The sequence below is a fragment of the Theropithecus gelada genome, chromosome 1, assembly GCF_003255815.1.
Source record: "Theropithecus gelada isolate Dixy chromosome 1, Tgel_1.0, whole genome shotgun sequence".
Classification (NCBI taxonomy): domain Eukaryota; kingdom Metazoa; phylum Chordata; class Mammalia; order Primates; family Cercopithecidae; genus Theropithecus; species Theropithecus gelada.
Genome location: NC_037668.1, coordinates 81,507,851 through 81,531,963, shown reverse-complemented (window position 1 = coordinate 81,531,963; position 24,113 = coordinate 81,507,851). Strand labels below are relative to the sequence as shown.

General features: G+C 52.5%; 1 protein-coding gene across 2 annotated transcripts in view; it reads left to right on the top strand.

Moving 5' to 3' along the window:
• GLIS1 (GLIS family zinc finger 1) overlaps nucleotides 1–24,113 on the top strand; it is a 237,144-nt gene that overhangs the window by 137,839 nt on the left and 75,192 nt on the right. For both annotated transcript variants that reach the window (XM_025400405.1, XM_025400415.1), the window contains 2 exons: nucleotides 3,126–3,303; nucleotides 9,989–10,871. In XM_025400405.1, the coding sequence (XP_025256190.1) occupies nucleotides 3,126–3,303; nucleotides 9,989–10,871 (1,061 nt within the window). The remainder of the gene's footprint in view (nucleotides 1–3,125; nucleotides 3,304–9,988; nucleotides 10,872–24,113) is intronic.

Sequence of the window (24,113 nt, the reverse complement as noted above, 5' to 3'; positions counted from 1 at the left end):
ATCCCAGGGCAGAGTCTAGGCTTTGAGAAACCAACTTTGGGCCCCGGCTATGCCAGCAATTACTATATGACCTTGAGTGGCTACTTGCTGGCTCCAGTGCTCAGTGTCCCTCTGCAAAGTTGGGAGGTTGATGTTTCTACCCAGAGCACTGTGAGGGTCCCAGCAGACAAGGGCTTGAATGAGCCTAGAGCACTAAGTGGCACCATTCTATGACCTGAGTGGCGCCTTCCTCCCTCCTTCCCAAAGCTGGCTTGTTTATTTACTGCAGGAAAACCTTTTACTGTATCCAGAGGAAAAGAAGCTAACAGTCCTCAGTAGTTTGTTGGGTATAGACTATTTCTTCCCGTAGAAGTGATGGGTTTGATCTCCACTCAGCCCCTTCTTCCCTGTGTGACCTTAGCAAACTGCTTTGACCCCTCTGAGCCTTTGTGTCCTCATCTGTCAGTGGAGTGGGCTTACCCTTCTGGCAGAATTATTGCAAAGATTAAAGCTTAGACATCATTATGATGGTTTTACTTTTTACTTTCCCAGAGGCTCTCCAACATGACCCTCATTGGAGTCAAAGGTGGGGACACTTATTTAGGGGTCTCTGGTTATTCAGCAATTGGCCAAGAGGCAGCAGATTGTGGGCTTCGAAGTCTGGGAGATCTAGGTTTGAACTATGGCTCTGCCTCTTACAGACCCCCAGGCCTGCTCAAAGGCACAGAATCTCTCTCCAAACCTTGCCTTTCTCATCTGGGAAATGGCTGTCCTGCCCCTGCCCCACAGGGATGGACCCTTGAAGGGCTTGATGGATGAGGGCTTGGTAGGTGCTGCCTCTCCACCCTTTCTAGGGCCTGTCTTCCTTCACTGCACACAGCCTCCTAAGTGCAGGAGGGGAGGAGTAACCCAAGGCCCCAGAGGGGCCTGGTGAGTCCTGGAAGGAAGCTCTGAACGGTACCCACGTTAGAGACTCTGGGAGAAAGACCCTGGTGAAACTGCCCCATGTGATGATTAAGCACTCTCTGCTCCAAATGCTATTAATGGTCATAAAATTATCCACAGTTTTCTGAGGCCCAGTCCCAGGGTTTGCCTCAATGGGACAATAAAATTGCATGCAGAAACGATTTGGAAAAAGCAAAGACGGCCAAGCAGAGACGGAGTTAAATGAGCAGCAGCCTGCTCTCATTAACTCAGGCCATTCACATTTGTTACCAGGGATTTCATTTTAATTAAAAGCCCAGTTATTAAAACATAAGCTTGTGAGGGGCTGGCCAGGCAGCAGCCAGGGCCAGTGGGAAAAAGCATTGCTTGCAGCAGGACGGGCCAGGACTGGGGCTGGGGCTGGGGCTGGGAAGGTGGCGTGGGAGCAGATGTTTGCCGAGTCCTCTCCACAGGCTCGCGTGTGACTGGGAACCTGGAGGCTCCTGTATGAGCACCTCACCTGCCCTGGGACCTTGTGAGCATTGCATGCTCATCCACAGACTGGAACGTGCTCGGCAAGCACATGCCTGGTGCCTCTCCAGAGCTATGGCACGTGGCTAGTTAGCACTGAGTGCCCGGCCTCAGCACGGGGATAATAGTGTGCCGAAGGAACTGCCTTGTGGGCAGGCTAGAATTAGGGTTGAGGGACAGGGATCCTCAGGGGCGGACTCTCTAAAAGGCTTCTTATTATTACATAGCGATTAAGATGTGGGGTTTGGGTCTGACAGATCTGATCCGGAAATCCAACTCAGAGGCTTCCTAGCTGTGTGTTCTTGGGTGAGTAATTGAACCTTCCCACACCTCTGTTTTGTCCTCTGTAAAATGGGGATAGTGAGACTCGGGCCTCCCTTGGACAGCAGTGGGGATGCTCAAGTGAGACAGTGGTGTGCGTCCCCAGCCCTGGTTCTACACAGGCTGCTTGGCAGATGCTGCTCTTGCTGATGTCCTTTTCCTCGTGGTAAGGAGTCAATCATGTTCTGGGACCAGGTTTTTTTCACGTCTTAATGGTTTATCTTTCTCAGTGTTGGCCATACTTGGGCCTATCAATCATGTTTTATTGTATCTGCAAGGCACTTTGTAATTGTTGAAGTGCTGTTTAACAATAAGAACAATTTTCCTTCTTGGCATATCTGCTAGGTTTCAGCACTGTGCCAGGGACTTTGTGCCTCTGTTCTCAGAGGCTCACAGCATCACTAGGGAACGGGTGAAACTGGCCCCATTTTACACAGGGGAAACAGGGTCCACCCTGCACAGGGATTTGTCCGAGTTATGGAATTGGTTTGGGGCAGAGTATGTCTCTCAGCCCCCAAAGTTCATGTCCTTTCCTCCCTAGCTTTGCTCTGTGAGTTATAGGACAGCGTAAGAAGATAGAGTTTGGAGGTGTGTTTCCTTCTTCTGTAGATGAGGAAACTGAGGCCCAGAGAGGGGAAGGAGCTTCGAACAAGCACACCTGACTCTTTTGTTACACTTTATGTGGTTTTTCAGCACTTTCACATCAACTGCTTCAGTTAATCTTCCTAGAAACCCACTAGCAGGGCGAGGCAGGGCATGAAGCAGGCTGTGGAGGAATCAGGTGATAGCGAGGTATAACTGCACACTGTGCTTCTATGGTGTAACACAATTTGGAAGGCAACGTAGACTGAGCTTTTGTGTTAACAGTACCAGATGCTGTTTAGTGAGCACCTACTCCTTGACATCCACATGTCAGCCCTGCTCCCTCTGGCCTGTGGGCAGCAGCGCAGCCGAGCAGCCACCCGCCCCAGCTGGTGTTCTCACACCTTGCCTCATGAGCACCATGTGGTTAACATGAGGATAATACACTGTACGCTCCAAGAGACTCGGATTTTCTCTTGTTTACCAGTGTTTCCTGCACCTAGAACAGTGTCTGTACATAGGAGGTGTCCAGTGTTCATGTAACAGTCATTTAACCACCAGAGACCCAGCATCCCTACCTGAGAATGGAGGATTTTATTATCGATCCTGCTGGTGGTTGTGGGAATTAGATGAGGTATCCTGGAACCTTGCATGCAGCAGGGATGCAGTGAGTGTTGGCTCTGGGCGCCCTGTCCCTTGCTGTACCCCAGGGACTGCCCTCTCCCCACACCCCTCAGCAGGCTGTTCATATTCACTGTATCCCTCTCTCCCTGTCTTTCTCTGCCTAGTGAATGGAAGCTATGGCCACTGCACCCCGGGCTCAGAGAAGAGCCTGCTGGACCTGGACCTTGCTGAGGGCCCTGGCCCCACCTGCTGCCAGGGCCTGTTTCTCCCTGCAGGAAGCCCGCCACCTCGGACTCACCCCCAAGCTTGTGAGAGGCTGCTGCATTTTCCCCACCCTAACAGGTAGGTGTGGGCAGCTGCTTTCTGTGGACACTCCCAGGAGGCCCCAGGACCAAGGGCGTCAGGCCTCACCTCCTGTGTTTAGCTGGGGGGACACATGGGGAAATGGAGGCACAAGGGGCCCGTAGCTCAGAAGTGGCTGCCTGGCCTAGATCCTGCACCTCCTGCTTTGCCTTCTGAGAGACACAAGGATGGTTCTGTTGAGGTGTTTCCCTGCCGAATAAGCAGACGGAGCTTTTCACAGAGAATCAATCATTTCAGAAGAGGAAGATTCACGGGTAGGTTGGGGAAGGAAAACCCAGCTCAGAGTTTATGGAGTGTCAAACCCTGAACTGCTGATAGGGCAGAGAGGGATTCCTCCCACGTGCCATCTCTGCCCCAGGAGACCATGGCCCACAAAGCCCTGCTGGGTAGCTGTCTGCTCAGTGCCTGCACACTTCCAGTGCCAGCCACCCTGTCTCATTAGGGTGTGCATTGGGCTGACACCCGCCTCCTACAGCTTCTCCTGGGGTCTCAGTTGTGTCTTTGTCTTAGTCTGTTTTCTGTTAGATATTGACAGAATACCTGGCACTGGGTAATTTATAAATATAAGGAATTTACTTCTTATAGTTTTGGAGGCTAAGTCCAAGATTGGGGGGCTGCATCTGGTGAGGCCCTTCTTGCTGGCTGGGCCTCTGCAGAGTCCTGAGGTGGCACAGGGCATTACCTGTGAAGGGGCTGAGCACGCTAGCTCGGGTCCCTCTCGTTTTATAAAGCCACCACTCCCACTCCCATGATCATCCTTTAACCCGTGAACGGATTCATCCATACATGAGGCAGAGCCTTCATGACCCAACCCAGTCACCTTTTAAAGGCCCCACCTCTCAACACTGCCACATTTGGGATTAAGTTTCAGCATGAGTTTGGGAGGGAACAGATATTCAAACCATAGCAGCCTTGGTGCTCTCTGGTTTGCTGACAGTCAGGTCAGTCACAGACAGGCCTCTGTGCACACGAGCTTAGCCCCAGGCCTCTCACCCACTGCCTGGGGCTGCTGGCCTGAGGCCTGCTTCACAGACCAGAGATTCTAAACATTTGCCCAGTGGCTGGTTTGCAGTTTATTCCTTCACCAGCCATTTGTCAAGTGCCTGTCATGTGCCAGGCACTGTGGTCGGTGCTGGGAGCATCTTGGTGAAGGAAGCAAAGATCTCCCCCGATGGAGTTTACGTTCTTGCGGGAGCCCCACAGTGGAGAAATTCCTCAATAGAAGGATGCTGTTCTTCCCAAGTGCAACCATTTTCCTTTGAGAATTTAGATTCCTTCTGGCTTCCTTTGATATTAGTAAAACTTCTGATTTTAGGCGTGTATTCATTTGTTTAGGCTGCCATAGCAAATGCCATGGACTAGGTGGTTTAAACAAGAGAATTCTGCTTTCTCACCATTCTGGAGACTAGAAGTGCAGGACTGAGGTGCCAGCAGGTTTGGTTTCTTCTTAGGCCTCTCTCCTTAGCTCACAGGTGGCCGTCTTGTCACCGAGTCCTCATGTGGCCATCCCTCGGCCTGTGCCCTAACTCCTTTTTTTTTCTTTTTTTTTTTTTGAGACAGGGTCTTACTCTGTCACCCAGGCTGGGGTGCAGTGGCACGATCTCGGCTCACTGCAAGCTCCGCCTCCCGGGTTCACACCATTCTCCTGCCTCAGCCTCCCAAGGCTCCCAACCTCCCAGGCTCAAGTGATCCTGCCACCTCAACCACTCCAGCAGCTAGGACTACAGGCGTATGCCACCACACCTGGCTAATTTTTTGTAGAGACAGGGTTTCACTATGTTGGCCAGGCTGGTCTCGAACTCCTGGGCTCAAGCGATTCACCTGCCTCAGCCTCCCAAAGTGCTGGGATTACAGGCATGAGCCACCGTGCCCGACCCTCATTTCTTATAAGAACACCTGTCTTATCAGAGTAGGATCTCACCCTTATGACCTCGTTTAGCCTTAATTATTTATTTAAAGGCTGTATCTCCAAACACGGTCACACTGGGTGTTAGGGCTTCAACGTATAAATTTTGGGGGCACACAAATCAGTCCATAGCAAGGATGAAGCGTCTTTTAGACTTTGAGCTGTGCATTGTTTGGTGACAGTCAAATGCATTTATCTACTGGATTCTTCTCTGGAGGCTCTCCAGTGGTATCCAATTTCCCTGGTGAAATTCATTCTATTATCTCTCAGGGTAGAAGCTATGCTAATCTAGGAAAAGCTAAGGAAGAGGATTTTTTTTTCTTTTGCTAGAGACGGTCAGAAATATCATTTGTCATTTTGAATATCATTTTGACAATTTACGGCACAGGAGAGTCTGTATGTAGAATTCTACGCCGGCATCAGTCTAAGTTGCTGTGCCCCCATACCCTCCCTATTAAATTGAATTTAATAGGGTTGAATTTGAGCTGACACTTTCAGACTCACTCATTTTCCTAAAGGAAAACAGATCCCCACCCCTGTGCCACACCTGATCCGAATTCCGTGCCTTCCCCCAACCGCCCAATGGGCTTATGTTTGGGGCCCCTTCTCTCCACTCTTGGTGCCTGCCCCTCCCAATCTCAGGACCCTGCAACTAGCGCCTGGGCTCCTGCGCCAGCCGTCTCCTTGCCTCCAGCCTAACTCTCTAATACTAATAAAAATAGCCCCAGTTTCCTGAGTGACTCCTTCGGGTGTACATTCTCTTATTCAGTCCTCATGGTCCCAGGAGGCCCAGATCCTACGGCTAATAAAAAATGATGGTGGTGTGCTTACTGCGCACTACACCCCAGGCCAAGCACTTTTCTTTTTTTTTGAGACGGAGTCTCATTGTGTCGCCCAGGCTGGAGTGCAGTGGCACAATCTCGGCTCACTGCAAGCTCCGCCTCCCGGGTTCACACCATTCTCCTGCCTCAGCCTCCCAAGTAGCTGGGACTACAGGCACCAGCCACCACGCCCAGCTAATTGTTTGTAGTTTTTTTCTTTTTTCTTTCTTTCTTTCTTTTTTTTTTTTTAGTAGAGATGGGGTTTCACTGGGCCGAGCACTTTTTATGCATTAATGCTCTCAACCCCCAACTGCCGTTGAGTGGGGAAACTGAGGCTAGAGAGGCTACATAACTAGTTCTGTTCACCAGAACTCTACCTACTCCTCAGCAGAATGTAAATGTTCTCTCAGGGGACTGGTCCACAGACTCCCCTATTGGAAGGGGAGCTGCCCAAGGTTAGGGACCTGGTCTTCCCCACTCCTTCAGCGTCACCTAGCACAGAGTGAAAAGCCTGTTGAGTGAAATCACTGACCCTTCATTCAGACTACAGTTGCTGACCCCTCAGGGGCATGAAATCTGAGATCCCTACCTCTCCCCTGAGTCTCTGCTGGAGAAACACTGACTATCCCAATCTCAGCAGCTCCCTTCCAGGGTCCAGGATTATGGACAGAAGAACATGTGTATCTCTGATACTTAGAACATTGAAGCTGTAAGGAATGTAATAGTCATCAGACGAAATCATTCTATAGACAAAGCTGGAGCCCCAACCTTCTGAGTCACACAGATCCAGATTCCAGTTCCTGCTCTATCACTGCCTTGCAGGCTCGGGCAGGTCGCTTCAGTTTTCCTAAGTGTAAAACAGATAGCGGAATCTCCCGTGAGGCGTGTAGTCATGAATTCAGCAGATAGTACCACGTCTTCTGCTGTGCTAGGATTGCATTAGATGACCCTTGGGAAGGCACCCGGCACGTTCAGCAGCTCAGCAGTTGTTCACTCTGTCTAGAGACCCAGGCTTGCAGTTTCTAGAGATGTGATGGGAGTTGTCCTGGGGTGCACAGGGCTCAGCAGCAGAGCCAGGCCGGAACCACTTCCTGGGCCTCACAGTACAGTGGAGGAAGGGAGGCAGTACTTCCTCAGTGCATATGGGGAGCCACAAGACACCAAGGCCTGAGTCACCCTCCCGACCTGATGCTGCGCAAGGTTTTGCTGTCAGTCTTAGTCACTTGGGTAACTCAGTCACAGAAGCTACCGCTGTTCTCTTCTCTTGGTGTTGGTTGATTTACCTGAAGCCATTTTCAAGGGACTGCTCCAAACAGATGTTTTCCTGGCTGAACTCCTGCCCATGCCTGCCTTTGCCAGGCCCAGGATCACAGTCCCCTGAGGAGCAGCTCTGCTTTTATTTATTTATTTTTGAGATGGAGTCTCGCTTTGTTGCCCAGGCTGGAGTGCAATGGCACGATCTTGGCTCACTGCAACTTCTGCCTCCTGGGCAAGCAGTTCTCCTGCCTCAGCCTCCTGAGTAGCTGGAATTACAAGCGTGCATCACCATGCCTGAATAATTTTTGTATTTTTGTAGAGACGGGGTTTCTCCATGTTGGTCAGGCTGGTCTCAAACTCCTGACCTCAGGTGATCTGCCCACCTCGGCCTCCCAAAATCCTGGGATTACAGGTATGAGCCACCGCGCCTGACCTGCTTTTATTTTTTTTAAGCCCTATAAAGTTACCACTTTTCCATCAGATCTTTAAGATACTCAGAGCTTTCTGCTGGCAATGGTGGGGGCAGTGTGCCCAGCCCTGGGGAGAGGAGATGCGTGTTTGCTCTCTACCTTGGACTCAAACCTCCTTCTGACTCCCCCAATGACCACTTAGATTATGGTTCTTGGGAGGGAAGAGGTCGCTAGGTGTAGTTGAGAAACAAACAGAAAAGCCCTTCCCCTTCCCCTTCATTCAGGGGGAGCTTCAGGTCAGTTCAACATAGGAAAAAACACCTGCACTCCAGAGAAGGGGAATGGGGGTTCTGGCCAGGCCTGGCCCCGGCTTGCTGCTGTACGCCTGCGTGCAGGCCTTGCGCCCTCTCAGCCCCTTTCCCACCTGTGTGTGATGCGATTGGAGCCCATGCTGTCTGAGGGCCTCCAGACTCTGGCTTTCCCTCTTCCCTGTCCATTCCCCTCGCCTCTACCTCATGACTGGAGACGGGGATGCTGCAGCTGCAGGGAGCCACAGATAGAGGGGCTGGAGCTGCAAGGCCATCTTGGGAAACCGAGGGACAGGTGATGACCCCACAGCTCTGGCTTCAGAGAGCCCCAAGACAGTGGCGGTAGAACAGCAGCGAAAAGAGCTCCCTTCACCCTGCCATCCCCCTCGCAGAGGGCTGTCACGGGGCCATCTCACTCGATCTGGCAGCCAGCCTCTAAGGTAGACTTAGCCCCCATTTTACGGGCAAGGAAACTGAGGTTCAGATGGGATGAGGTGGCATGGGGTGTTCTAGCCAGACTTCAGGCATAGCATCAGGCTTCCTGTTCTGCCTAGCCAGCCAGAGGGGCTTCCTGACCCTCAGCCCCGCCTCACCTTCCTGACCTTTCCCCTTTTCAGAGTGCTCTGGTGACAGGCAGGCCCTGCCGTCCCTCTCTGCACCTTACCTGGTCCCGCCACTCAGAATGGTGGAAGCATCAGTGCAGGAATCTCCTTGCGTCCTTTAAGCCTGGCCTCCTGCACAGTGGCGGAGGGAATGCTCCACATCTGGGAGAGGCCCTCTGGACACCTGTATCCCACCTGTGTGGTGAAGACAGTCACCTGGCAAACCGCAGCCGTGCCCACATATCCACCCTTGCTCTCATGGGAAGGATCCACCTGATGTCCCAGAGGAGGAGAAAGGCCCAGGATGGCAAAGGACGTTGCCCAAGTTTGCATGGCTGAATGTGGCTGAGCCTGATCTCAAACCCACGTACTCCCATGGGCTGCCCTGCCTGGCCTGCACCATGGCTTTTCCCCAAAATCGCAGTTTCATGCAGACACATTGTGAGGGCCTGAATCCCTGGGACCCCTCAGAAGCTTTGCCTCAGTTCCTCCTGAGACACCCCCACCAGGACTGCACTTCACACTCCCGCATGCACTGACATTAACAGTGGAAAGGCCAGGCTGCTTGGGGCAAAGTGTCATACGATTAGCATTTGTGGAAGTTAAGCTAGATTACAAAAATTAAGAAAGACTTAAGGGACATGTAAGTGGAATTTAATATACCCTGGATCTGGGTGTTCCTCAAAATGCCAGCCTCAGCCTTCTTCCTGGAGAACTCACTAGAAGGCCACGGAGAGGGAGCAGGGAAGCCCCTGGGAGGCAGGATGGCGTGGCATTCGGGGCTGGGTAGGGGTGCTGAGCTTTGGTAAAAGGATGCAAGGTCCTCCTTCCTGGTGGTCTCACCATATTCACCCTGGAGTGCATGTTATGACCTTGGCTCCCTGCAGCCTCAACCTCCTGGGCTCAAGCGATCCTGCTACCTCAGCCTGCCAAGTAGCTGGAACTACAGGTGCACAACCACACACCTGTCTAATTTGTAAATTTTTTTGTAGAGATAGAGTCTCACTATGTAGCCCAGGCTGGTCTTGAACACTCCTGGACTCAAGCAGTCTTCTTGCCTTGACTTCCCAAAGTGCTGGGATTATAGGCATGAGCCATTGTGCCTGGCCTCCTGCCTCTTCTTTCCTTCCCCAGCCCTCCTCTTCCTCTCTCTCTCTCTCCCCATTTTCCTTTACACTCTGTCTTGTTTTCCAGACAACCAATCTGTAGGTGCTGTTTCTCTGCCTTCAGCCTTCAGCCTCTGTTTCCTGCCCTGGGCTTGTCCATTCCTTGGTCCTCAGCTTCCCTGTCTGCCCCCGCCTGGGCCTTCCCTCTGTGGCATGCCCAGCCTCTCATGACCTCTCTGGCCACTGTCTTCCAGGTCGCCCAGACCCCAGGCCACCTATGTGAACGGCAGCCTCCCAACCACACAACACATCAAACAGGAGTCGCTGCCCAACTACCAAGCCATGGCAGAGGCCCGCACGTCCCTGTCTGCCCACTGTCGGGCCCCGCCGGCCACTTGCCTGCACCCAGACCTGGACCTCCCGGGCCGAAGCCTCACCACCCCTGCACCTTCCTGCTACCTTCTGGGCAGCGAACCCAGCTCTGGCCCTGGCCCCCAGCCCGAGGCCCACCTCCCTGAGGGCAGCCTGAAGCGCTGCTGCCTCTTGGGCCTACCCCCCACCTCCCCAGCCTCCTCCTCACCCTGTGCCTCCTCCGACGTCACCTCCATCATCCGCTCCTCCCAGATGTCTCTGGTCACCTGTGTAAATGGACTCCGGAGCCCCCCTCTGGCGGGAGACCCCGGGGGCCCTTCCAAGCGGGCCCGGCCTGGCCCTGCATCGACGGACAGCCATGAGGGCAGCTTGCAACTTGAAGCCTGCCGGAAGGCGAGCTTCCTGAAGCAGGAACCCGCGGATGAGTTTTCAGAGCTCTTTGGGCCTCACCAGCAGGACCTGCCGCCCCCCTATCCCCTGTCTCAGTTGCCGCCTGGCCCGAGCCTTGGAGGCCTGGGGCTGGGCCTGACGGGCAGGGTAGTGGCCGGGCAGCAGGCGTGCCGCTGGGTGGACTGCTGTGCAGCCTATGAGCAGCAGGAGGAGCTGGTGCGGCACATCGAGAAGAGCCACATCGACCAGCGCAAGGGCGAGGACTTCACCTGCTTCTGGGCTGGCTGTGTGCGCCGCTACAAGCCCTTCAATGCCCGCTACAAGCTGCTCATCCACATGCGGGTGCACTCTGGCGAGAAGCCCAACAAATGCATGGTGAGTTCCCACTGGCCACCAGGCCTCACCCCAGCCCCTCTGGCACAGCAGCACCCACCCAGTGCCCCAGGAGAGGCCACCTGGGACTCCTTCCTCGGGGCTGACTGAGATCCCTGTGGTCATGGAGGGAAGGACCCATGCTGTGGATGTAGCCACTGGTGAAGATGGTCACTGCCCCTGTCACTGGAAACTGTGGCAGAGGGGCCCTCATACTCATCAGGTGCCCAGTCCCCCACCCTGAGGCATTAGATATATCTTAGCATGCCACAGGGCCCGGGGCTGTGTGCACGTGCGATTGGAAAAACAGGTGTGGCCACCCTCTTCTTCCATGTGTTTGCTCCATGTCCCACCTACTGGTGGCCAAATGAGATGTGGAGAACATGCTCTCCTCCAGCACTGGGCCCTCACCGCCACCCATCCCAGTGAGATTCCCTGGGCCTTCTGGTGCTGCCTACAGCCTTGGCTTCCACCAAGGAACAGTGGGGCCTCACAGGCACCCGGCTGGAGAGCTGTGGGTCCCCAGGGCAGGCTTTGGGCTGGGGCCCAGGATTACTAGCTAAGGCCCTGGGTCGTACCAGCGGCGTTCTTCCTGGAGTTGAGACAGGTTTCTGGCACTAGCATTATGCGTGCATGCGCACGTGCGCACACACATGCATGCACGCACACACACACACGCACGCATATTAACTGTGGGTACACAGGCCTCCGGCCCTTATGATGGGTCATTTCTGTGATAGGTCATTTCTGTCCCATCTGTGGGGGAATAGCTGTATCAGAGGCTAGGAGCACTCCCTGATACACTCAGCCTAACTGCTGTGCCACCTCCGAGGCCCAGCCAGCCCACCAGGAGAGGTACCTGCCCAGAGCTGGACCTCAGGGTGTGCTTGGTGATGAGAAACATGGGCCACCAGGGCCACTGCCCAGCGCACCCAGGCATCAGGGCAGCAGCGTGGCTGGTGTGCTGGGGCTGGTGCCATAGCCAAAGTCAAGCTGTTTCACACTTGCACATTGACACTGTCATTGGACCCCCACTCATGGAGCACTTGGTCTGGGAAGGGGCATAGTGTCCCCACTCAGAGCCCAGGGTGACATTGTAGGGGCCAGGAAGGAGGCAGGACACACTGGCAGTCAGCAGCATAAACTCTGTCCTCCTGTGGGCCCCACCCACCTGTGGAGCTGGGAGCGGGGCGTCGGACAGGTTCTGTTTCTGCAGCTTCAGGAGGCTGGGTCTTGAAGGAGGAGAAAGAGTTTGCTTTGTAAACAAGTGAGCAGCAGTGAATGGCCTGTGCGGAGGGGAAGCAGGAGGAGGGAGCTTGTGGTTAGCATTCTGGTGTGTGGAGCAGTGGTAGGGAGAGTGCACTGGACGGGCTGAGACTTTGACTTTACCTTGTGCCTTTGGGCTGACAGGATGCTGGAGGAAGCCTGGTGGCTGGGCCAGCCCCTAGCGATGCCCTGGCTTGTCTGGGGGTCCTGTGACACATGACCCTGCCTAGAAGGAGTTGACCAACAGACAGCACGCAGGCCAGGCCAGGGCTGCTGGGAACCAGCTGGGCCCCCATCTCTCCCCGAGACCCTGGAGCTGACAGCTGCTGAGCCACAGTTCTCCTTCACAGATTCTCTCTTATGGGTGAGCCCATGGGTGCCTGTGGGGGCCTAGGTGGAGGCTCTGTGACCCAAAGAAACCTTGACAAGACTCCATAGGACACTGTCTTACACCTGGATTCTGTCTGTGGTTAGTGGTCTTCTCACAGTGAGGCCTCTGTGCGGAATCACGGCATCCAGAAGAGTATATGTGTTGGACATGCGGGAACTTGGAGAGGATCTAGGCCTTCCCCGTCCACTTTCTAGCTTGGGAAGCAGGGCCCAGCGAGGGGTCAGAGGGGCCCGGGTTACTCAGTGCGGACTCAGGGTTTCTCTCTCTGGGGCCAGGCTGCCAGGATTTCACTTGATTCCACAGACTTCACAGGACCCTGGCTTATACTGGCTGAGGCCTGACTCTGGGGACCCAGACTTGGACCTGCCATGGTCCTTGCCCTGGGGACGCTCATGCTCAGAGATGGGTGGGAGATGAGTGGCAGGTCCTGGGATGGAGTTTGCATAGGCCCAGGGAAGGAAGGCCCAGAAGGACTTCATGGAGGAGGTGATATCAAGCTATGTCTACACTCATCTATCAGTATTAATCCTTACAAGTCCTGTAAAACCAAGGGTTTTTACAGATGAAGAAACAAAGGTTGGGTGGGGTCTGGCAGGCCTTCCACTTGCTCCCATGAGAACACTTGGTCTTGCCTCTTCCAGGGTTTAGGATTGTGGTGATGATAATACTGGAAAGCAGCTTCCAAGTGCAGACTGTGAACCGGTGCTATTCTAAGTGACAACTCTACCTGGTCCTCAACACAACGCTGTGGGGTAGATACTGTGAACCCCCGTTTTACAGACGAGGAAACTGAGGCTCAGGAAGATTGCATAATTTGCCCCAGGTCACACAGCTAGTTGGAAACAATAACAGTTATAATAAGAATAGAGGCTAAGAATAATAATGGTAATAAAAATAACTTGCTCAGGGTTACACAGTTAGTAACCATTGGAATGGGACTCGAGCCTGCATCTTTCTAAACTGCAATGCTCTTGTTTGTGTAGATCTGCTAAACTGACTATTCTCTGGGCTCTTATGGCCAGCCCCACTAGGTGTCACCATCTGGAGACAGCAGCAGTGATCTGGGCTTCGGAGGCTTGTCAGAGCCTCCCCTGGACTCCTCTTGCCTGCGGTGGGGTGGGCGTGCTCCCCCTCGTCCATGATGCTAGTACGGTGGGTAACCCAGGGGAAGGGGTGGGCCTCAACCAGCACCCAGATAAGTAAAATCTCCCTTCCCTGTAAAATTATTAATTTTTCATGACAGGCCTCTGCTACCATGCACTGTAATAGACAAAGGAATTTTGGACCCAGAGCCTCTGGAGAACAGGAAATAGATGAGACATTTTGATTGAAGAGTAAATGGCCCACTAAAATAGCAGTTAATCCTTTTATTATCTTTCCAGCAGCCGTTTCCACAGTTCTTTCATGAGGTAAGCCTCCCCTACCCCTTCTGACTGGAACACTCCCATTCTCGCAGCTGGCTTACATTTAGCCAGCAGAGCCTCTGCTCCTGCACCAGGCAGGCCTCAATGTGCTGAGAGGAGCCCTGCTCCCCTCTGCCTGAGCATCTTAGTCCTTAGGCCAGGCCTGGGACTAGGGACTTGCTGGGCCCCCAGGGTCAATGGCACCATCTATCCCCCACCCTGCCCTCTGCACGGCCCATCCACACTGTCCAGAGGAAGCTCCCTAATCTTTTTGCAATATCCTGTTATGTTTCTTACGTTGCCCGAGTTGTCTCAGCCTTATTAAATGTGAGGCTTCGTCTGTGTTATGATAACAAGGTTATGCGTCCAACCCAAATACTGACGCGACGCCTCCAAGACGTTAACTTTGAACAGATTAATTTCATGCTTTCTTAGGTTGATTCTCCCAGACGGCCGGAATTCTGATTGTCTGCAACTGCAGAAATTAGCAGACTGTAGCTTGCTTTTCTCCACATCAAGGAGAGAGGCAGAGTGAAAAAGGAAGTCATGACAATGCCCTTCTCCACCTTGGGTTTTATAAAACAACAATAGGCATGAGAAGAGTCCCATACTTTGGTGAGGAGTTTTACCAAAGCTGTGAGCGCAGTCCGGAAGGCATGTGCAGAGGTGAAAAGCCCAGGTCTGGAGTCACACAGACCTGGAACCCAGCCTGGTTTAGTCACTTGGCAGCTGTGTGGCCTCGTGCTGGTGACTTACCCTTTCTGAACTACAGCATATTTGATTGTAAAATGGAGCAATAATAGTACTTGCCTTTTAGGGTTGTTGTGATTAGGGATAAAAGAGATGATGTAAGGGAAGGTGCTTGCTTCCCCATCACACTCCAGCATTGATCTCAGGTGATGTGTACAGTCGCCCTGGGGCTTAGGACAGGGTTATTTACAGCTGATTTATAGATGAAGAAACTGTGGCTCAAAAGAGCCCGTCAATGGATGGCAGGGGCTGGACTTGAGACTCTGTAGCAGTCTCTGCTGTCAGTAGGGTGGGCAGGGCAGTGTGTGGGCCGTTGCTCTGGGCAGGGCAGGCACTCTGCTTGCCTTTTGATATCTGCCAGGGATCCCTGATTCTTTGCATCTTGTTCATTGGCAGTCGTTTGCAGATCACCTGCTCTGAGTCAGACAGTGTCTGCGCAGGGGGCCTGGAGCTAGGCTGGGGCAGCTGGACCTGTGGCCCAGGAGGCCCATGCGTGTCCTCCCAGTCCTCATGAGCTGCTGGAGTCTCGGGCTGGGTTTCATCCTGCCCAGCTTCGTCTGGCCACTGCAGCTGCACTGGCCACTGGTCTCCACTCCTTACACCCCTCTCCACTGTTTGCCAGTCTGTCCCAGGTGCCTTTGAATCTAGGGCCAGAGAAATCGATCTGGTTGAAAGCTGAGTTTTATGGATTGGCCTTAACTAGCCAGGGAACTCAGAACACAAGCCACCTGGTTGGACCTGCTGGGAGGGCCTTGTCCTCCTAGCCTGGGCCAAACTTGAGGTCATTCCCCAGAATGCTGGGGCTTCTGGCCTTCCCTTTTGCCTTGCCCCAAACCTTTACCCCTCCTCCCCCAACCCCTGAGAAACAAAATCCTGGGTGCTGGGAGGGGCGAGGGAGCTAAAGGGAGTTGCTCCTTACTGAGATTCAGAGATTGTTTTATCCTGGCTCAATGCGAGCCGTTCCCTGTCTGTTGTTTTGCCCACCTAGCTGGGCATGGTGGTACATGCCTGTAGTCCCAGCTACATGGGAGGCTGAGGCAGGAGGATCACTTGGGCCAGGGAGTTTGAGGCTATACTGAGCTATGATCGCACCACTGCACTCCAGCCTGGGTGACAGAGTATGACCCTGTCTCAAAAACAAAAACCTCTGAGCCCAGAGAGGCCAAATCACTTTCCAAGATCACACAGTCTGCCACGTGGCAGGAGGTAGATACCAGCCATATCTGCTGACCTGCCCTGCCAGTGTTAACTGGAGAGAGGTTTGACTGGGATTCTGGGCTCATATGCCATGGAATAGCCTGAGGGAGAAGAGAATTAATATATTCTGAGACATACCATGTCCAACCATGAATTACCATGCCCAGTTTACAGAAGAAAAAACTATATTTTTGAAGTTCGCAGGCAAAATGGCTTGCTCTGCATGACCTGCCTCAGCTGTATGATCTGCCTCAGTTGTATGACCTCCCTGGCCCATTCTAATGGGTCACACTGCCTTCTACCTATCCACCTTTGCCCAGCCTCTTCCTTCAGAAGAACAGAGCCACTGCTGTGCTTTTCAAATCACAGTGGGTGGAGTCCCTGTGCATCTGCTGCCCTCTGCCCCCTGCCCAACATCTTGAGACCAGCCCTATGGGCTTGAGCATTTTAAGGCCAGCAGACACCCCTGACTCATTGCAACATCTGAAGCTCATCCCAGGGATTACCCAGGACCCTGAAATGGATGAGTGGCAGGTCGACCAGTTCATCTCATCGCATACAGACAGAGAACAGGGAAGACAGACTCAGAGAGGGTGGTCAGGGGCCCAGGACTGCACAGCAAGTGTGCATCAGTGGGCAGGGAAGGTGCCCTGAATGGGCTGATAACCGAAAGTCGGAGAAGGTTTAAGCTGTGGGAAAGTGACCCTCCAATTAGGAAAGAATCATCCCCCTGAAACACTTGCCTTGCTTTGGTGTGCCAGGCCTCGTGCTAGGAGCTGGGGGTGCAGAGATGAAGATGCTGTGATGTGAGACTTCTGGCATTGTGGGAAGAACACTGCTTTTGAGTCTTGTGATATTATTGCTGGATGATGGAGGGAGGGAGGGGAGCCAGGAGCTGAGGTTTTGCAGCCTGGCTTTATAAGCTTGGCCAGGTTGATCAAGTGGGACGGGATCATTATTGAGACGCTTGTCGGGTGATTTTCAGTTTATGTAGTGCTTCCACATGCATGATCTCAGCCCTCAAAATATTCATGGAGACTGGAATTATGATCCCCGTTTTACAGGTAGGGTAAGGACAGTCCAGTTCTGGCCCAAGTTCAGGTCCAAATGCATGATGGGGTCAGATTGAAACCCAGGTCTCAGTCTAACTCCAGAGACTGTGTGCTAGCCACGACCCCAGGCCACCTCCCAGGCATAGAATCATCAGTCTGTTTACAAATATTGAGAGAATATCCAGATGTGAAACTCATTCAGCAAGCTGTCACTGAGTACCTGCTGTGTGCCCCCTGGCTGGGCCCTGGGGGTCACAGAAAGGAATCAAATCCTGTCTGGTCTCAAGGATCCCTCAGCCAAGTGGGAAAGTTAATGGATATTGCATGTAACTATTTTTCTCAAAAAGCCAGCGCCCCAGTCACCTTGAGAGCCTGTTGCCTGCTGACTTGATGGGTCCTTTGTTCTGTCTTGGAGTAGAGAACACCTCATGGGTTGAAAAGTAAAACATTTCACTCTCTTTAGAATAAATAAGTCACCTGGAAACAAGCTCCCTTCCTGGAGGCTGGGGTTTCTGGTCAAATCAAAAAGCTGCAAAATGGAACATGTTTTAAAATCCTTGCCCTGGAGAATCCTGCTGTAAATGAGCCCAAAGAGGCCAAGTGGTACCACCCTCTCAAGCCGCCAAGTCTATCCTCAACTCGCCTCAACTCAATCCAGGACTGCATGGGTCTGGGAAGGAGAACTGTTTTGGGCAAAGGCAGCTTGCAAGTTGGGATCCAGAAGTGTCCTCGTTAATGATCCTTCCTGGGATCATGTCACTTCTCATGTCTACACTCATTATTAAGTGGGGAAGCTGAAGCGCAGAGAGCAGCCACCATGGCCCTGTGTCATCCAGTACATTAACAGCAGCCCAGGGATGCCTGCTTTATTTCTTCCTGCCCTAAGAAATTCCTAAAGAGTCTTTGCATTCTCCAGGTTCTTTAAATCCTTTGCGTCTTGGCTTTTGCTGATTCCTCTGTCTAGAATGCCTTTCCTAGTCTGGCAAACTCCTATACATCCTTGACAACCCAGTTCAGTGCTCCCTCCTTAGCTTGCCCTTTCTCTATGCCTCCTGTTCTCCCAGCATGTGTTGCGCTGTGTGTAACACTGGATTCTAACATGGCCAAGTGTCTGGGGGGACCACATGCCCTTTGGTGCCTGGCCTGGCCTTTGTTGTGGAGGAGCTGAGTCCCCTACCTAGGACAGAGGCTCTGCCCTGTGATTATCTGTTCTCTCTGTTCCAAGGCTGTGTGAGGTTGCCTGGACTCTGTCCTACTGAGTAGTTTCCTATGAAGTCACAACATTGGTGGAACCTTAAAGATTGTCATGTCTACCCCCTAATCTGGTGCTTGAAGTTTTTCTGCAAGAAAGCCTGAATTTGAAATCTAGCTTTGCCACCCCTCAGCCTGTGATTGTATAGAAGTATAACTTGACTTCTATAAGCCTTGGTTTTCTTACCTATGAAATTGGGGTAATAGGACTGTTGTGAGGCTTTGATGAGAAACTAGACAATGGCACACAGTAAGTATCAAAATGGTAATAGCTGTTCTAGACAATTTGCATTTGCAAAAGAGAAGGAAAGTCTAAAATGGATAGTGGCTGTTCTGTCATGAATGTCCCCAAAGAAACAGAAAAGGCTGTTGGAAGTCCCACCTCTTCCATGGGCTGGCTCTGTGACCTTGGATGCGTCGCTTGGCTGTGCTGAGCCTCAGTTTCCTGTGCTGTGAAATGCAATAGTGCCTAGCAGTCAGAGGCTGCAGTAGACTGTGTTTAATAGGGGCCTAACAGATGCCAATGCCCTTTCTTCTATTGAGCCTAAGGTTTAGCTCCACAGATCTTGGCTTACATTGGGATGCTTTTCTTCCTCCCCTGTTTTGGAAAAGCGAACCCAGGGGGCTTGGGCTTAGCAAGGAGAGGCTTCCTGGAAGCCAGTGTCCTTCCAGTTCTCTGGTCTTGCAATTAAGTCAGAGCCTTGTCCCCCACCAGCCACTGTGCAGAGGGGAGACTGAGTCCCCAGATGGAAATAATATGCCTGGGGAAGGACAAGAGGGACTGGAGATAGATGGAGTTGGAGACTCATCCCAGCTCTGCTGCTCACTAGCTATGCAGCCTTGGACAAGACACTTCACTCCCAAGTCTGTTTTTGCATCTGTAAGATGGGAGCTGTGATGCTCACCCCCGAAGTGTCTGTAGGGTGGAGGGGCTGTGCTCTGCGACTGCAGAGTGCTCTGCAGACGGGCGTTGTTGCCCTGGTCAGGGCTGCTGGGCTCAAGCTGAGTCTCTGACTCCCAGTCCAGTACTCCTGCCTGCAGCCGGGCCTCTGAGTGCAGAGAAGTCACTTTCACCGGTGTGTTCCTCACTGGTGTGTTCCTCCTGGTTAGGTTCCCCATCGGGAACGGAACTGGTTGGCTATGTGCTCCCCAAATGTAGTTCCTGGGCCTTGAGGCCTCAGCCTGCAGCTTTGCTGGATGCCCTCCTTCCCTGCTCCACAGCCCACCCCTACCTCACTTCCACCTCTGTCCCCACCCTGCCCTGGTTCACCCCCATTCCCCATCCCCCATTTCTACTTATCTCCATCCCTGACCCCCCACCCCTTTCCCTTCTTATGTAAATTCTGAGCCAGGGTGGACCAATGGCTAAACACACAGGACAAATCAAATCCTGCCTGGTCTCAAGGAGCCCTCAGCCAAGTGGGGAAGTTAATGGATATTGCATGTAACTATTTTTCTCAAAAAGCCAGCACCCCAGTCACCTTGAGAGCCTGTTGCCTGCTGACTTGATGGGAACTAAGGTTCAAATCCCTTACTCTGCCCTTAACCAGCTGTGAGACCTCAAAACAAGTCATGTGGCTTCTCTGAGCCTTGGTTTCCTGTCTGCATGGAGGGGAGAGTGTTGTGAGAACTAGATGAGATCATATATGTGTAGCACTTACCTCGTGCCTGGCGCATATTCGATGCTTGAAAACAGGAGCCCTTGTTCCTTCCCGTGTCTCCCCATTTTTTGAAGTCATTAGTCCCAAGCTCTCACAGGGCAGAGAATTCCCAGGAGCACCAAACTTGAGGGAACAGGAGTGCTGGCCAAGTTTTGTGAGCTCAACATTGCTTTATGGAATATGAAAAAAAAAAAAAAAAAGGATAAAAAAAACAACTATTTGAATTGAATTTAAACTACTAAAGAAAAAAACTTTTGAACTTAATGTAAATGGAATTGAAACGGTTGTCTTATTGGAGTGAAAACGTCAGATAAAATCAACAGTGACTCTAAGAAGGTGTCCAGACCATCTTTTCTGAAAGGGCCATCCTGGAAATGGCAAACTTCGTAACTGAGCGTTTCTAGGCTCTGTCTCTGCTGGACAACAGATGGGGTGACCAGAGCTGGCTTTGTGCGCTCACTTGGATGGCTGCAGCTGCAGACCTCAGCATCCTGTTCTCGTCTGTTAAATGGGTGATGGGCCAGGTAACCCCTAAGGTCTCGGTCACCTTGGACACACCAAGACCCAAATGCTCAGGAGAAGGGGCCCTTCTTTAGAGTCCTTCCTTAACTGTGCCCCTCCCTTGGGAGACAGCCTTGGGCTAATCTGTATTGTCCACCCTCACCTGGCCACCAACCTTTCAACACAGCTTAACGCCCCCCTGTGCCAAGTTCAGTGCTCGAAGCAAGGGGTACAGTGTCAAAGGAAGAATGGTCTGGTGGCAAAGGAATTAACCAAATGCCTCCGACACAGAGGAGGGAGAAGGCTTTCCCCAGGATGTCGTGAGAGCTGGGCTCTGACAGGTGGGTGGGCACTTTCCAGGTGTAGACCATGAGAAGACACATTGCAGGGAAAGGAAACAGCACATGTGAAGGTTTTGAGATGTGATAGTCTTGACCTTGTGGGGAGCACAGGTGTCCTTTTGGTCTTGAAGTAAGTTACCTGCATGGGGGCTGAGGGCAGAAACATTGGAATTGGGTCTCAAAGGGCCTCAAGGTCTAGTGTAAGGAAATTGGACTGTACCCTGAGGGAGTGGAGAGAGTCTCAGAAGGGTTGTACATAGGACTGTGATATGGGCAGAGGTAACATTTAGTGTTGCTAGTCTGGTGGGCACATGGCCATTGGCAGATGAGGACATTGGGGCCTGGGAAAGGCAGTCCATACAAATCTGGAACCTTCTTCCACAGATCCACCAGCGTCGGACCGTGCACCCAGACTTGCCAACACCTGGGCACCCGTGGGCCTGGCCAGGTCAGCCCAGTGTGTCGTGCTGGGGCACTGTGTCTGCACGTGGTTGGGTAATGGAGCTCGGTCCCCCTTTGGAAACTGCCTCCAGCACATTTGCCAGTGGGAAATGGGAAAGGCATATCCCATAATGTGGTTCCGTAAAGTTTGCACAACTGTTCTTTGTTTTCCACCCGTCCCCACAATAAATCTTCCTCCACTGCCAGGAGTGGGGCCTCCGTGGTCTGTAAGTGATTAAGGCATCGACTTTCCTGGCTCCTCCTCCTCGCAATACTTTCTTGTGACGTGGGTAATGATAAAATGAGAATCTGTCACCGAGATTCTGTTGCCTTGCAAGTAGCAATTTCCAAATGGCTGGGAGGTGGCCTCCTGTTAGAAGGCAGCCTGCTCTTGCCCCCTCTCTATAGCCACCTCCCCTTAATAGGTCCTGCCATGTTGGGGCTTAAGCTCAGACAGCAGACGGACAATGTGGTACTGGGCAGTACATTTCCTGGGGTTGGGGCAATGCGACCGGAGGTCTCTGCAGGACTCTGCATTCTCGGGGGCAAGACTGGGAGATACACTGGGCACAGAGCACCCAGTGAGTGTCTGTTCAACTGATGCACCATCTAGCAGCCCCTTTGTTTCATCAGATTCCCCAAGCCATAGAGTTTTCAAACCAAAAGTAACATTTATATCTTCCTGGGGAACAGTCAGGCCCTGGGCAGGGCCCTGGGCTGCAGAGTTTTGATGGATAGCTCCTGTGCTCAGGGAAGGCGCGGGGCGGTGGCTGGATTGCTCTTGCACAGTGGGGTCACTGAAATCCTCAGAGTGGAAGCTACTTGGCTAGTGTTACATCTGCGCCTCCAGCTCAGGTCCTGGCTCTGCCCCATGATCTTCCCGCTGTCCCTAGTTGCCTTCCACATTTAAATATGAGTGTATGCTTCTCAGCATCTGAACCCCAAGTTTTAGGAGCCAGTTTCACTTACGGAGTCATTTCTGATCAGGCTGAGTTGCCAGTGAACATGACAGTGATTGGAGCTTAAGAGAGTTTGGCCACAGGCAGAAAAAATGAGTCAACAGTGCTTCAGATACTTCCTTAAGATCCCCAGCACCCCCTCTACCTGCTCCCCTCCTTCCTTCCCACAGGAGTCCAGGACAACAGAAGGTACCTCAGCTAGGCCACACGGCCAACTGCCTGGATCTTCACATTTGCTGTTTGCAGATGTGGAAACTGAGGCCTGTAGAGAGGATGTGGCTCACTGGAAATTGCAGAGCAAAAGAGGCAAGCTCAGCATCCCCCCTCCCAGCCAGTGTCCTGCCCCCTAGACATGACAGTCTGCTGAGTACGTCATGTGTGCTAGGTCCTGCGGTGAGCACTTGCATGTGTTGCCTTCCAGATTCTGAAGAACACTGGCTCTTGTCGTGTGCACTGGGGAGGAAATTTCCCAGGTTCAGCAGCTCCTCTGATGCCCCTCCCAACCCCTGCCACACCCTTTGACAGATGGGGCCTTGAGACCCAGGGCGGAAAGATGACCTGCTGGAGGTCACACAGCGGGAGATGGTTGGCGGTGTGTCAAAATCACCTTCCCTCCTGGCAGGGTCTGATTCACAAAGAGCTGCCAGGCGGGCTCCAGGGAGACTTTAACCAGTGGTGGGTTTCAAACGTCACACCTTCTTAGTGCATTGGGAAGGTGTGATGACTGATTGCCGTGGGTGTTAGGGCCAGAGGAAGCCTGGCTTGTGCAAAGACCCACACAGGCATGCACCAGTGCCAGCTCTTTGCTTCTACTGCCTGGCTCTGCCAACCTCCTTTCTTCATTTGCATGGAGCCACCTGACCCTGGGGCCTTAGTTCCTCTGTGTGTGATTAGGACTTGGATTAGATGAAGTTGGAAGGCCTCCTAGGTCTCCTGACCCTGATAAGTAGAGACAGTCTAAGTAGAGACAGTGCAGGCCAGGGGTTCAGAGCTAGGTTCCTTCCCCAGCTCTGCATTCAAATTGTCTGTGGTTCTGGACAAGTCATCCCACCCCTTTGAGGCCTCAGTTTTCTCATCTATAAAATGGAAGACTTGGACTCCATTGACCTCCATCCTTTGAGCTCAGACATTCAGATGTCCATAGTTACCTTCCTGCATTCCTGGCACACCCTAGGGGAGGAGGAAGGGGGTGGAGCACATGGAAAGGGCAGGTGTGGGCCCCTGCTGAGCTCTGTGGCCCCAGTTCCTTCCACACTCCTCTCTCTTGCTCTGTTCCAGCTGTTCCTCAGACATGCTAAGTTCATTCCCACCTCTGGCTCTTTACGTGGCTGCTTCCTCTGCCTGGAATGCTCTTGCCTCAGCCTGACCTCTACTGCCATGTCACCTCCTCCAGGAGGCCTTCCCTGACTGCCTATCTAAAGTAGCACCTTTGGCCACTGTCTGCCCCTATATTTCACCGGAAATCTTGTTACGTGTTTGTCTATGATCTGTCCTCCAGTCAAACTTGAGCTCCATAAAGTCTAGACGTTTTTGTTTTGTTCCCTCTGTATCTCCAATGCCTCAAACAGTTCCTGATACACAATATGTGATCAACAGATAAATGAATGTTAGTAATAGAAAGGGGGAGAGTGGTCCAGTGGGGCAGAAGGAACGGAACATGCTGGAAAGGACTCAGACAGAGAGTCAGGACTCTCATCCTATGAAGTGGGGGGTTTTGCCGCAGCTTGCTGGGTCGTGTTGAGGGCTGCACAGTTGCTGTCCGAGAGGCATTTCTGGGTCAGCCTAGCTGGGGTTGTCTGCCCAGGGAGGCCAGCCCAGCACCCAGTACCAGTGGTGGTCAGCACCCACTTACCCCAACCCCTATTTCCCTCCCTTCTTCATCTGCATTATCAGAGTAAAGGAGAGGCTATGCCCTCAGTTCACAGCTCCTGGAATGTCAGATTCAGACAGAAACTTAGAAACCATCCGCTGCGACTGGAAACACAAATTTGGAAACTGAGGCCTAGAGAGGAGTTCTTATCCAGGTTCTCAT